Here is a 15,787-nt window from a genome sequence, read left to right on the forward strand (position 1 = left end):
CACTGCTTTGTTCTAGCCTAGCTCTATAATTTCATAAATGACAATAATTCCCCTGGCAAGTACACTGTATTAATTTCTTAAGATAATCCCATGAATTGAACACTACCATTCCCATTTTACAGATGAGAAAACTGAACCTCAGAGGGTTTAGGATTCACAGCTACTAAGTAGTATAAATAGGATTCAAACTTTCTCCCTACCCCTTTCTTTCCCTCTCTATAGCATTCCTTCCTTCCACTTCTTTGCCTTTTTAAGTTTTTTTCCTAGCATGCTATCAAATTAAGTTATGAAAAGAAGTGTGTTTCTGTGTGTGTGTTTTTCAATGTTATGAGGCTGAGGAGAAAAGTGAATGAATGTGTCATTTTTTATTTATTTATTTTAGACAAAATCTCACTCTTTGTCGCCCAGGCTGGAGCGCAGCTGCACGATCTTGGCTCACTACAAACCCCGCCTCCCGGCTTCAAGCGATTCCTCTGCCTCAGCCTCCTGAGTATCTGGGACTGGAGGTGTGCACCACCCCACCAGGCTAATTTTTATATTTTTAGTAGAGATGGGGTCTCGCCATGTTGGTCAGGCTGGTCTTGAATTTCTGACCTCAAGTGATCAGCCTGCCCTGGCCTGCCAAAGTGCTGGGATTAGAGGTGTGAGCCACCGCGCCAGGCCGAATGTGTCATTTCTTTAAGGAAACATCTTGCATCTACTTTATACCAAAAACTTTACTGGGCCCGTTAACCCATGGTATCTTTCCTCAAAATAGAATCAGTGACTTCCTTGCCTTTGTTATGTCTTCACTGCTCCTCTTTTCATGCACTTGTAACATTATTTTGTAACGTTTTATTAACATGTTCAAGTTCCTTTTAAGCTGCAAGCTCCTTGAGAGGGTATTTCTTACTAAAGACTCAACAATTTTCTCTCCTTAGCACAAGGGAATTGCTCAGCAAATGCTTATGAATGAAATAATATGTCATTTAAACATCAGAGCTATTGTAAAATGTAGGTGGTATGACTCCCATTTTACAGATGAGAAACTGAAGTTGAGATGGAATTAAGTGAGTTATCTAAATCTGTGGAGCCAGGAAGCTCAGGGCTTTTTCCTGCTTGGCACAGTCATCTATCTAATAATGACTTCCGAAATACCTCCAAGCTTAACTAGACAACTAGGTAATAAGTGGGAAAGCACTTTGGAAGAGATAAATCCCTAAAAACAAACAAAATGCAATCATTAGCATCATCATCAACATTGAGGGGCTTAACTAAAGCATTTCCTTCCATTAAAAGCACTATTTTGAAACACTTAGAAAGGCATTTTCCAGTTTGTGCATCTCAGGATCCCATCTTTGCTACAGCTCTAGCTGTAAGAGTCCTTCCCATTTGGGGGATGCTTGCTGAAGGTAGTGCTTTCGGAAGTAAACCCAATCCTGCCTTGGAGACATATTGCTAAGTGGGCACTGTGGCTGGGCACTTCTGACCCTGGTTCTCTCCTCTGGCTGGATCAGCAAAAGGGTATTGCTACGGTCTTCTCTGTGATACATCTTCAGCTCCCCCAAGCAGGAGCTATGTGTGAAGATCTCTGTGGCTCTCAGGTCCAGCACAAGCACAGGTGAACAGCAAACGCCTATGAATGAATGATCGCCCAAGGAAAAACATTTTAGAGTTTATGTATTATCAGTGGGCGACAAAGTAATAACCCCAATCAGTTGTTATGCAGAGTGTTCATAAGCAATGAAGAGTGCATTTCAGTGGTGGGAAACCAACTTGTCTCCAGAAAAGCCAATGGGAGAGTCCCAAGCTGGGTTCTCCGAAAATCAATCAGACTCTGAGAGAGATTGACAAGCAGGAGATGTACTGGGGAAGCTTCACCTGTAGATAAAAGGGAAGAGGAGAGAAGGGGAAGAGGAGGAAGGGAAGAGGAAAGAAGGAGGGAAGGAAAGGGAAGGGAAAAAGAAAGGGAGTGGGCAGAGGAAAGGTTGAATGGTGATGCAGTTGGAGCAGTGGCTAAAGCCAACCCCATGGGAAGCCCTGAAGCTGGGGTTGCTTTTACACCCTGTGTCAACCAGTGAGTAGATGACTTTGAGTGAGGCGGCTCCAAAGGGCAAGTTCTGAAGGGGGGCTGTTAGTGTCACAAACAAGTGGGTTTCCCTCCCCTGAAATGCACTCTTCATTGCCTATGAACACTTTGCCTACCGATTGGGGTCATTAGTTTGTTGCTCACTGATAATACAAAAACTCTAAAAAGCTTTTCCTTGGGTGATCATTCTTTCATAGGCATCTGTCAGCATCAATTGTAGCGAATGGGGAAAGTCCCTCATTGTTTTTTTTTGAGACGGAGTTCACTCTTGTTGCCCAAGCTGGAGTGCAATGGTATGATCTCAGTTCATTGCAATCTCCGCCTCCTGTATTCAAGCGATTCTCCTGCCTCAGCCTCCCAAGTAGCTGGGATTACAGGCACGTGCCACCATGCCTGGCTAACTTTTTGTATTTTTAGTAGAAACGGGGTTTCACCATGTTAACCAGGCTGGTCTCAAACTCCTGACCTCAGGTAATCCACCTGCCTGGGCCTCCCAAAGTGCTGGGATTACAGGCATGAGCCACCACGCCCAGCCCCCTCATTCTTGAAGGTGGATCTGAGCAGCACATCACAGAGTCCTCCACAAGAATTTTCTTTCTAACCACACTGCAGTAGGGTACTCCTTTCTGTTAGCAGAGAATCTCCATACTCTCATTAACCTTCTTTATAAAGTTCAAGTATGTTTATGAGGTAGAAGCATTAAGAGTCACAGACAGTCTTTTCTAAGCCTCAAGACATCACTAATACCTGGTTGGTATTATTAGGTTGGTTTAAAAGTAATTGCAGTTTTTGCCATTAAAGGTACATTTTACCTTTTTAAAATAGTAATGAACACAATTACTTTTGCACCAACATAATAAAACTTAAACTTAGGTATAAATTTATAACTGAAATATAAACACCTTTTGCCACCTTTGGAGGTAAAATTTGTATTTTTCCTGATTAAAGTGACAGAGCCTCTGACTTACAGATTTGCTCTGTTTGGCATGTGTGACTGATGCGTTTAGATGCCAGTTCAATAGAGTAAACAATAAAGCATCCGTTCAGTTGCAATCCCTATCCAAATCTATCAGTACACATGGTCTAGCCCAGTGCATTTATATCTATTAATATCTCATTGTAATAGCAGTCATTAATTTTACACATTTATAATTGTGTCATGCAAGTACCAATGCAACATTTCTAAACCTAAAACCCATATAAGACTACAAAATAGGTGATCTGCAAGCTCTATCATCACCATAGGCCAAAATAAGTGAACATGGATATTAACTAACTTCTAGAGAATAGAATAATATAACTCAATGAGAGACAAAACAAAATTGGAAGGGTATCAACTCCACACATATAACCACTCATGTATCTTTGTTCATTCATCTAATCAACACAATCTTATGATGCCTGATTTGTCCTGAGCACTGATCTAGTCATTGGGAAATGAATGATGAGTAATACATAGTTCTCCCTACATGGAGACTGACATGCAAAGATGCCAAGGGCAGGATAACTTGGGAAGGGATCATGAATTAGTAAGTCAATGGGTGAAGGAATGAAAGATAAATGCAACGACAAAGATATGAGCCCAGCACTATGGATATGGTCCATGGAAATTGGAGGGGGCCTCCAAAGTAGAGAACAATGACACTCCCTTTATAAAGATACTGGAGTTTTCTGGGCACACAAAGGGGATAGGAAGAATTCCAGGAAGAATGCACTGCAGGGATAAACATTATGAAAGGGACAATTAAATCAGAGTGATGTGAGGATGCCATGAGAGTTGTTCTCAAAGTCAGCAGGAAAAATAAGAATCTGAGATACTTGTTAAAAAGCAGATCCCCAGGCCATGCTTTTAAGAAGACTGAGCAGATCTGGGGGGTGAGGCTCAGGAATCAGACTTCCCACCAAGGTTCTCCTCTTGGGTGAAGAGCCACACTGCAAGTAACCACTTTAGTCTTGACTGCATGGTAATGTCTTAGATTTTCACCTATTAACATGTTTGCTGTTGATAATTTGATATTTACTAGTAATTGATATTTAGCAACTTTAAATGGTTTTCTTCTATTCCTATTTTTTCTTCATTTTTATTCAAAGTGGCTGATAAATTACATTAAATAACTTTTGAGTATCTCTTGATGGAATCATTTTAAAATGCCTGTTTAAATATATTGAAGCAATGATATCTGCTTCACAGCAGCTGATGATGTGAAAAGGCATTTGCCTTTGAAGAAAGGAGCAGTCTCTTATTTTGGTGAGGCCCTACTATGTGCTAGGCATTTTACATTATGTCCATTGAATCTTTGTGAGACTTCTTCTGTAAGATTTGTATTTTTTGTCTCTGTTTTACATACCAGGCAACTGAGATTCAGAAAAAGTTGAGTGGCTTGTTCAGGTCACACAGATGCAAAAATAGAAGCAAAAATGGCCTTAAAGCCACAGAAGCAAGGAAGTTACAAGGTCTAGAGTTATCTAAAAAATGATGTCATTTTTTTTTCTTTTCAAGAACAGAGTGCCACCCTGTTGACTTTAGCTGTATGTCCGTATGTCTTTTAAATTCATCTTGTTCCTTCACTCATTACACAGGCACTTACTGGGGTTCACTGCATGTGTTAGGAGTTCCATGGAGAATACCCTAATGAGCAAGCAACATCCTTAAGACAAATTTGCTCCTGCCCATAACATAAAGCAACTGCAGTTCAGAGAAAGGCGCCATTCCCACAGGTGGAGAGAATCATGAGAGACTTCTTGTAGAAGGCAGTGTTTGATCTGGACTTTGAAGAATGATATCGGATTTGAATATATTGAGACGGAGGAGATCAGAAGGCTATAGAAAAGCCCAGGAGTCCCATGGAGTATCTGTGGGCAGAAACCAGCCCAGGTCACGGTTTTCTGCCTCGGAGACATCTGCACAAGGCATTTGTCCAAGGCTAAGTGAAGTAGTTATGTGCTCTCTCTCAGCCAGAACAATTGGTAAACATCTTCGCACTTTCTCAAGAACTACTACACTAAAATACCTCTGTTCAAAACAATTACTGTGCCCATCATACATCTTGAGGTAAATTAACCTGTGGACACATGCCAACTCTTAATATCCTTTAAAAAGGCAAACACTGAACAATTGAAGTTGTTGGGGTCTGCTTTACTACAGAAAGGCAAAAAGGGATCCCAGACAGGCATTTTTGTCAGCTCAGAATGTGAGGAATAGTAGCTGCTATTTATAAAATACCTACTGTGTGCCAGCCACTCTACATATATACTCTCTCGTTGCCCTTCACCAAAACACTGGGAAGTCACCACTATTATCATGATTTTCCAGATGAAGAAACTGAGGCTCAGAGTGGTTCTATGAGTGTTCCAGGTGGAAACAATCTCACAGGAGAGGCAAACCTAGAATTGTGAAATAGGCCTGACACCAAAATCCACATGATTCACATTTGTGTGTGCGTGTGCGTGTATACTGGAGAGACAATAATGGGCCTTATCTTTAACTATCCTGTGTCCCTGGGTCCGCAGATCCCTCTGTTCCATAGCTCCATTTTTATTGGGCTGTTATTTATCCTGGTCATTAACACCCCTTTCATAACCTCTTGCTCTAACCCTTTGGCTACCTCTGATGCAGCAGCTCAGTGCCCTCAGCTCTGACTCCTCTCAACATGTTGCCTGTGCACAGCACTGCTTGGAAGACCAGCCATATCACGTGGCCAATCCCCAGGACAGCAGAGACAGAACTGCCCCAGCGGCCTCCTTACCAGCCTGGAATAGCTACCACTTCTTATGCCTAGCAGGGCACTGATGGCCATGCAGAGAAACGAGGCCCTACAGGCAGACAGACTTGCATTTGGTACCTGGCTCTTCTGCAACCTGGCTGCTGTGCTCCAAGCACATGGTCCAGGCAGAAGTGCCCCCATCTCCCAAAGAACAGGGCTTAGTAAGAAGAATGGGTAGGGCTTGTGGGCCATGTGGTCCTGAGTTCAAACTTAACCCTGCTGCATTCTGGCTGTGAGCAATAGACAAGTCTTCAAACTTCAGTCTTAACATCTAAATAAAATCAACAAAATAACATATACTTTGCAGGGCTTGTTATAAGCATTGGGTGAGTATATATAGTAGGGACCAACTGGTAATGCCTTTCAACTTCTGCCCTTTTCTAGTCTGGTATAGGGTGCGCCTTATTCACTTTTGTGCCTGCAATATCAGGCACGGGATAAAGTACATGGCAGGAGCTCAATAAGACATGATGAATCTTGACTGTCACACTCTTCCTACACTTAAAACTCTAGGGCAAGAATTGGCAAACTGTGACCTGTGGGCCACATCTGGCCCACTGCTTGGTTTTTTAAAATTAAGTTCTGCTGGAACAGCCACACTCATTCAAACACATAGCTATGACTTCATGCTACAACATCAAAGTTGAGTAGATGCAACACAGAACACAAGGGTTTGTAAAGCCAAAATTATTTACTGTCTGGCTCCTTATGGAAAATATTTGTGGACCACTGTTCTCGTGTAGGGATACTTTCAATGATGGAGAGCACTTGATGGCCTCTTTATTTTGGAGGAAATATAGAATTCCTCTGCTCCTCCCCCATCCATACTTTATCTCCTCTTTCCCTAGTTTATTTTTTCTTCTTAGCTCTTTCCACTACATACTATTTATTTTTGTTACATATGTTGTTTACTTTCTACCTCTTCTACTAAAAAAGCTCCACGTGTGCAGGAATTTTTACTTGTGCTAACTCCTATATACCCAGAACCTTGTCCAATGCCTAGCATGCAGAGGACATTCCACAAATATTGGTGGAATGAATAAACACTGATTTCATTGAAGAGATTGGTTAGCCAAAGTGTGTTGAAGAGAGAACACACTTTGGCTAACCAATCTCTTCAATGAAATCAGTGTTTATTCATTAAAAGGACCAGGTGGCCCCTAATACCTATGAGGAGGGTATTACTTTTCCTATTTTATAGATAAGACAACTGAGACTCCAGTTAAGTCAGTGATTCTCTAACATGTATATGAATCACCTGCGACCTTGTTACATTGCAGATTCTGATTCAGGGGTCTGGGCTGGGGCCCTTGATGCTATGTCTCTGACAAGCTCCCAGGTGATGCTGATGCTACTGGTCCAGGGTCCACACACTGAGGAGTGAGGCTTCAAGGCTCCCCCTCGGGGCATATACTAGCACATGGGGGGCCATCATTTCCTTTCTGTTTCCTCTTCCTCATCTCCATGGCTCTCTCTCAATCCTATCGTCTCCAAGGCCTCTCCCTCCTCCCCTCCCAGACTGTTCCCTGTCCCCAAACACCTCGCCTCCAGTCCTTCACTTCCATAGCCCCCAACTCCAGTATCTTCAGCCCCTTCCTTCTGCCCAGGCTCCTCCACTATAACTAAATCTCTGCCCAGGACTTTCTGATCCTTCAGGTAGCCAGTATCATATTTCTTCTCAGTTTTAAGAAAAAAAAAAAAAAAAAGTGATCTTACTCATGGACTCACGGTCCCCAGGCAGGCTGGCTACCTCCTCAACCTTCATCCCTACAACCTGTACAAGTTACTTCTGATGGCCAAATGTCCAGGCTGTGCCCAAACCCACCCCCTCCATCCTCTGCAGCATCTGCTATGGCCAACCAACTCCTCCTGCTGCAAAAGCCTTCTCTTGGGCCTTATGTTTTTCTCCTACCTGTCTATCTGCTTTGCCAGTTCCTCTCCTCTTCTGATTCTTTAATCATGGTCAGTTCCTGGGCCTCAGCCCCTAGCCCTTAGCCCTCTGTTCTTGTCCCCTTTCTCCAGGCCTGCTTTCATCCACCTGGCACTCTCATCTGCCACCTCTCAGAGGAAGGTTCCAAACATCCACGTCCTACCCAGACTCCACTTCTGCATTTCTAAGTTCCCATGGGATGCTTTTGCTTGGGAGCTCCACCAGCATTCTCACTGCAATATATCCAGAGTCATATGCATATGACTCACATGACCATTTCTCACCCCAAGATGTCTCCGTTTCCAGGATAATCAATTCTCCCTCCCATCTACTTCTGGGTAGCTTTGGGGGAATGACTTAGCTTCTCAGAGCAATTTCTCTCCCATTAAACAGGGATAATGGTACCTACCAGACTAGGCTATTCGGAGGACTTAGTGAGCTAATGTATGTAGAAAATACTTGGCATGTGGTGGTGGTTTCCTATTCTCCCCTCCTGTATAAATGATTAAACATACCTTACCTGTTCGATCCCTTTAAGTCTAGCAACTGGTTCATCTATCACGAGTGCTTGGTGGTAGTTGGTATGGGAAGATGGTGCTTAAGAGGAAATGTAACCACCTAAGGTTTCTGTGTAGAAGGCAGGCTATTTGCAGTGGCATACAATATATGACCATCATGGGGGCCTTCGGGTTGGCGAATATAAAATGAATATAATTATGGAAACCCTGTGTCCTATCCAGATGCTTCTGCATCCCACTGCTGGTATGAGCTTCCTGCTCTGGGACCTGTGGCACAGAACTTCATGTCTGCACCAATTGAAAGGCCTGTGTTTATCATTGCACCTTCAACTGCAAGTATGTGCAGATCCATCCTCTGTCCTTTCACACTGCTTATCTTGGATTCCACCCCAGCACCCAGCACACAGCACTGTATAAAGTGGGCATTCAAAGACCCTGATAGGCAAACTGGCTGATAGAGGGATGGGGGTGAGATGCCAGAGGTGGTGATGGGTCCCTGTATGCCCACATCTGCTGTGAAACATGCATACCCTAAGAGGCCCTGGAAGAAGAGAGGGGCTCCCAGGGACTACTATTCCTGCCATGAACCCTGTGATTTCTGAAAGGGGAAATAAAGAAAACTAATATTTCACGAGTGTCAACTTTGTGCCAGGCACTTTACAAAATCATCTCATCTCCTCTTCACAGCAACTCTGTGAGTCAGGCACCATTACCCTCATTTTATAATTAAGAGAAAAGAGAATCAAAAAGTTTAGAAAATTTGCCCAAGGCTCTATAACCAGTGCACGATAGAGGCGGGACATGAGCCCAGAGCTGCGTCACTCCTGAAGCTCATTCTCTTTCCACCATAGCAATGACACATCATATTGTTTCGTACCTCCGTGTCTTTGCAGATGCAGTTTCCTCTAATCAGAATTTTAATTTTTTCAGTAATGGGTAAAGCCATCTCTGAATACACTGATAACTATCCCCTGCCACATAAAAAATTTGTCACTCAACTAAGTGTTCCTGTACTACAGTATGTAGAGGCATCTCTCAGCTAACGTTTCTAATAGGTGACGTTATGCTAGTCTCTCAGATAGGCTTGCATACTGTGAGGCTGAACCTCTGGGTTCTAGCCATTTCTTCATCCACACCATATGAAACATAATGTGCATGTTCAAAGCATGTTTGTGGGATGAATGAATAAGTGATCTGGTACTTCCAGTATTGGTGACGGGGGCCCATTTGTTCCCATATAACATGAGGGTGGTAGTACCCGTCCTAAAGACCTGTGGACCCAACACTGAGCAGAGGGGATGGGGAGGCCTTTTGCTGGCTCCATCTTTGTCTATGAAGCCTTCAGCAGGTAATGCTATTAGGCACAGCCTCTCTCATAAAGCTGAGTTTGCCAGAGGTGAGGGAAGACATGGAGTGCTAAGCAATACATTTTACGGGAAGCCAGGCATTCTCTGTTTTAATCCCACTCTTTTGCTAGCTGGATGTTCAATGAATTCACATCCTTCAATCTCTTTCTAAGGTCCCTACAACCTCTCAATTTCCAAAAATAGAAAGTGCATATTAGGAATGTGGACTAGTTCAGGGGCTTTCTAACTTTTTATCACCAAGGATCTACTGTACAGAGTTGTTCTCCTTTACTATCATGTTTTGAGAATCTCTGTTGTTGTTGTTGTTATTTATTATTATTATTATTATTATTTTGAGACGGAGCTTTGCTCTTGTTGCCCAGGCTGGAGCGCAATGGTACGATTTTGGCTCACTGCAACCTCCGCCCTGGGTTCAAGCAATTCTCCTGCCTCAGCCTCCTAAGTAGCTGGGACTACAGACGCCTGCCATCACGCCCAGCTCATTTTTGTATTTTTAGTAGAGATGGGGTTTCACCATGTTGGCCAGGCTGGTCTTGAACTGCTGACCTCAGGTGATCTGCCCTCTCGGCCTCCAAAGTGCTGGGATTATAGGCGTGAGCCACCGCACCCGGCCCTCTGTTTTATTAATAAGAAAAATAATCACTTTTTTTTAGCAAGTGCAAAAAAATGGATAAGCAAGCACCCATCTATAACTCCCAACAAAATGCACTGATAATATGAGATAAATAATGCTAAACACCAAACACATAATCCCAGCCCAAAGCAAAGACACTGGATGTTTCTTTCACCTGTGAGGCTGGTTCTAGATAAAGTAATGAATCCCTGCAGACTTTCTGAAATAGCATAAACAGCCAATGAATACCTTTCTAAACTTTGAGCCCCCAGGGCTACACATTCTCCAAGTAAAAACACATGGATTTAGAAGTTGCTAAGACTGTGATTCTGTCTCATGTGTGCAAGTCCTACAGCAGGATTTGGTCCCCTGCTTGATGGAATTCAGGGATTCCTAACTAGAAAATTGCACTCACAAAGGAGAAACAGCCCTTCACATCTCTAAAAATAAGAGGAAAAAAAATCCAAGATGGCGGAAACATAACGAACTTGAACAATGACAGTGCACTTTCAAATGTAACACATTTATGCAAAATAAAAACTTTAAGGCTACAGACAACTTAGACAGAAGTGAAAATGAGAAACTAACAGACACTTGGTTGGTGCAGGAAATGCATGCTACAGGTTCCCTTACAGGGCACGAAGCAAAGTTAACACCAGCTCGATACTTACAAGTAATAGGAGTAGGAATAAGCATTTCTTCTATATATTGATGGGCAGTCAGATGAAGGAAATGTCCAAAATGGGGGAAAAAGAAAAGACAAACAAACAAGAATTAGATTTTTAATGAAATCTTGATTCTTAGAAATGCACATATTATTTCAGCATCCCTAAGCTCAAGGAGATGCAAGTTCCTCTACTAATCATCTTCACTGAGAATCAGGTATTTCCAGTGGTAGAAGAAATAAGAGAGACCTCTTCTATAATAGGGAAACCCATGGCCTCACATAGAGTAAGCCATGTTTCATGTTGGCTGTTGTAGTTGGTTCAAAGTTCTTCCTTATGGTCAACCAAAACTAGATTCCTTGTAATTAAGATTTTTTTTTTTTTTTTTTTTGGTCGGCGGGGTGCAGGTGGGGGTATTGGATCAGCTCTCTGTGGCTTCCTGGGACTAGTCTACCACTCTTCCCTATGATAATGTCCTGTGATCTAAGCAACACCAAACTTCTTCTGTCTCCTCTACTTCAGATAAAGTCACATCAGAGTCTATTTAGTAAGGTCATACCCAAAGCAAGGAAATCATATAGCCAGTACCCAAGATGGCTCCCCAGTGATCTGCACTTCCTAGTATTCAGGCCCTTGTGGAGTGCCCTCCCACAGAGTCAGGACTGACCCTGTGTGAATAGAATGTGGTAGGAATTATGTTCTGGGACTTTCCAAGCTGGGGAAAAAAAAGAAGCCTCTCAGCTCTGTCCATAACTCTCTCTTAGAACCCTCAGTCTCCATAGAAGAAGCCCAATTTCCCTGAGGCTACCATGCTGGAGAGATCACAGGAGAGCCTCTGAGACTACATAAAGAGAAAGAAATGTCCCACCAGCCCCCAGCCATTCTACTTTCAGCCAACCAAGTTATCTCAGCTGAGACCATTGACATCGCAGAACAGAAATAAGTCATTCCCTTTAAGCTCTGCCCAAAGTGAAGACACATGAGAAAAATAAATAACTGTTGCTCTTTAAGCCATTAGATTTTGGGGGTAGTTTGTTACATGGCAGTAGATGACCGGCGCAAAGTCCAGCCTTATCTTGGAAGAGCACTGTACTGAGAGAGAGGAGTTCCAACCTTCAGTCTGAACAGACTCTACCTTGAATAAACTCTCTGTTCCTTCATTTCTGCATCTGTCCCTTAGGTCCATTAAACTAGATCAGTAGTTTTCCAACTGTGATCACAGAAGTCTGGGGGTTCTATAGCAGCCACTGTGTAATGAAGAAGGAGGGTACTGAGCAAGTGAGGCTGCTGCCCCCCACCATCCACCAAAGCACCTATTTTATATATTGAAGTTTTATCTATTTTATACTTTGAAGTTTCATTTAAGATATCATATGGCTGAGAATTCCATTCTCCAAAAGAAAGCTTGAAAAATCACTGGCTTCAATCTCTTTCCAATGTCCCTACTGGCTCCTGGCTTCTAAGCAATCACAAAACGCAAATAAAGGCATGATATTCCCTTTGTTATAACTTTTCTTATGTTGTAAGAAAATAAATAGGAATGTTCTTATTTCACATCAGATCCAGCTATACTGACAATAAATGATACATTTATAGATTGAGAAAAATGGCTAGATAATTCAGGTCTCCAAATATCCATCTGAGTAGACAAGAATGGTTTCCTTTTTTCTTGAACTATTTGATTACTTGCAACCATTATCCCATTTGCTTGGTACAGGAAAATACAGTCTTTATAACTGCAGAGTGGGGGATACGTCTTCACAGCCCCAAATTTTCCCATCTCAAGTAGGAAATATCCAAAACTCCCAAGATGGGGCTATCTCTAGTCTTTCTTTCATCATCTCATCTCCTCTTCACAGCAACTCTGTGAGTCAGGCACCATTACCCTCATTTTATAATTAAGAGAAAAGAGAATCAAAAAGTTTAGAAAATTTGCCCGAGGCTCTATAACCAGTGCATGATAGAGGCAGGACATGAGCCCAGAGCTGCATCACTCCTAAAGCAAAGCCCAACCCTACATACCCAGAAGGAAAGTGAGTCTAAAAGTTAAGAAGCCACAGAAGAAGGAAAGCCCCATACCTCCTTAGGGGGCTGAGCTAGGGAAAATGAGCCACAGTGCAGCAAGATCCGGCCACATAGAAAACTGTTCAATATCCTAGACTGAAAGAACAGTGACCCTAGATGATGAGAAGGTGAAGGACTGGGGACTGCAATGAGTGGGAATTGGAAGCTCCTACAGAAAGTCATCAAATCCCCTTCACCAGCCATACACATTAGCACTGTAAGGAGATAATTTCTTTACCTCACTGCTGGCAGGTCCAGTGCCTGGAAAGTGATTCCCCTGGGACATAAAACTCAGGGTCCATTTGATGAAGACTTATAGGACTCCTGTGTTCTCTGTATTGTCAAGAACACTGAGCTGAGAATCAAGAGGCCAGCATTATAATCTCAGATCTTTCAATTGCTCATTGTGACATCTTGGGCAAGTAAGTTCTCCTTCTTCCCTTTGGACCTCTATTTCCTGATCCATGCACCAAGATGGATGGCATAGACGACCGACAGCTCAAACAGCTTTCAGGAGTGGAAATACAATAAGCCTTAGCTTCTCAGCACCATCACTTAACTAACTGCATGACCTTGAACAAGTCGCTAAAGAGCCCTGAGTCCCAGTTTCTCTATCTCAAGCTTGGGGACAATAATTATGTATTCCCAAGAATCACCATAGGCATTAGCATTATATTAATCTAAATTATACTCACATTAGATATGATATGTAATATATTAAGTATTCTATGTAAATTACATTAATCTAAATTGATATTAGATTATATTAATCTAAACATCTGGAATGTATTAGGGCTCAGTAAAGGGTGGTTTATGTCTGCACCTCATCCACAGAGATAAGGTTTACTGCTTCTTATTCTGGTCACCAGGAACAAAGTGTTCACCTCTTTAGGAATAATAAAATATGAACAAATAGTTATTCAGCACTTACTGTGTGCCAGGTATTGTTCTCAGCTTTAGCACACATTAACTCATGTATTCCTCACAGTTGCTCTAAAAGATAGGAATTAGTGCCATTCCCACTATTTTGATGGAGACACTGAGGCAAACAAGAAGTAACTTCAGATCACACAGCTAGTAACTGGATTTGATAGCAACATGGCTATAAAGCTTGTAGCTCATGTTCTTTTTTTTTTTTTTTTTTTTTTTTTTTTTTTGAGACAGAGTCTCGCTCTGTTGCCCAGGCTGGAGTGCAGTGGCGTGTGATCTCAGCTCACTGCAAGCTCCACCTCCCGGGTCCACGCCATTCTCCTGCCCCAGCCTCCTGAGTAGCTGGGACTACAGGTGCCCACCACCAGGCCCGGCTAATTTTTTGTATTTTTAGTAGAGACGGGGTTTCACTGTGTTAGCCAGGATGGTCTCGATCTCCTGACCTCGTGATCCATCTGCCTCAGCCTCCCAAAGTGCTGGGATTACAGGCGTGAACCACCGTGCCCAGCCCATAGCTCATGTTCTTGACCTCAAGCCTGTGCTGCTTTCAAGGACAGAAGAAAATGGATATATCTTGAGAAATCTGGGGAGTCAGGCACTGGGATGTCAAAACATATCTCTTTCAATCCTCCCCACAACCCTAAGGAGCAGATATAATTACTCTCATGGTTAGCTGAGGAATCTAAGATTATAAGTCCATGCCTCACTAGGTCAAAGGCTTTGTGTATCTTTGGACCAGTTGCAAGGCCTCCATCCTGAGCTGGATGCTCTCACTGTCAGCAGCCACCTCCTCCTCAGCTACACTGAGCATTCTGGACCTTCTAGTTTTTCTGCTGTCAACCTTCAGGATTCACCTCAGCCTGAGCCAAGAAAACATGCTTCCTTCTTCACCTTCAAACCACAGACCACCTTTTCCAAGTTGCTTTTCTGAGTTATCCTGGGTGTCACCAAAAGCCTTCTCGTGCTATCTCTGACCCAGCAGCAAGGCAAGTCCAGGATAATGGTAACTGACAAACTTCTATTAATTGACTCTCTTTTCCCAATTAAACTGCAAAGTCTTCTAGGTCAAGTATCACAGGTCTTTATTCTGTGACCAAAACAGTTTACATGTGTGTTTTTTTCTAAGCCTTGAAGAAGATTTACTGAAGGTCTAAATTTACAAGGATACAGTGATATTGCAAGTAACAGATTGCCTGAAACCAAAAATCCTGAGCAGGAAGACAGCTGTGCTTAGAAAAAACAAAACAAAACAAAACAAAACAATAACCCCAAACTTAATAAATCACATACTGCAGAACCTTTTTTCAGCTAGCTCACAAGATTGACTTCAGGCACAGTTTTTTTTTGTTCCATACAATTTAAACAGGACAAAGTTGTCTATCTAACCACCCATTTAACCATCTACCCATCCATCTAGATCACAAACCCACCTGTTCAGCCGTCTATCCATCCATCCATCCATGAACCTATCCATGCATCCATCCATCCACCCACCCATCATCCATTTATCCATCTTTCCATCATTAATTCAGCAGAAACTTCTCAAGGGCCTACTATATCCTTATCTCTGTCAAGTACAGATAGAAAGACATATGAGATCCTAATCTAGTCCATATGTCTGATGAGAGAGCCAGACTAACAAATTATAAAGCAGATGATAATAGCTGTCACTTAAATACTGGGAGATCAATTATGTGTCAGGTACTGTTTTAAGTATATTGCATGAACTATTTTATTTAATCTGCACAATAACCTTATGAGGCATTATTATCCCTGTTTACAGATGAGTAAAGTGAGGCTCAGAGAGGTTAAGCAACTTTCTCACATTTATATAGTTGTTAAGTGGCATGGCAGGGATTTGAATCCAG

At 42.5% G+C, this 15,787-nt stretch overlaps 1 protein-coding gene across 13 annotated transcripts in view; it reads right to left on the reverse strand.

Moving 5' to 3' along the window:
- PTPRT (protein tyrosine phosphatase receptor type T) overlaps positions 1-15,787 on the reverse strand; it is a 1,128,501-nt gene that overhangs the window by 152,585 nt on the left and 960,129 nt on the right. For 7 of the 13 annotated variants that reach the window (XM_054674440.1, XM_003316939.5, XM_003316940.4 and 4 more), the window contains one exon: positions 10,932-10,961. The exons of 5 other annotated variants lie outside the window; for them this stretch is intronic. In XM_054674440.1, coding sequence (XP_054530415.1) covers positions 10,932-10,961 — 30 coding nt within the window. The remainder of the gene's footprint in view (positions 1-10,931; positions 10,962-15,787) is intronic. One more of the 13 variants, XM_016937933.4, reaches the window with a different exon arrangement.

Source organism: Pan troglodytes, chromosome 21, assembly GCF_028858775.2.
Source record: "Pan troglodytes isolate AG18354 chromosome 21, NHGRI_mPanTro3-v2.0_pri, whole genome shotgun sequence".
Classification (NCBI taxonomy): Eukaryota; Metazoa; Chordata; class Mammalia; order Primates; family Hominidae; genus Pan; species Pan troglodytes.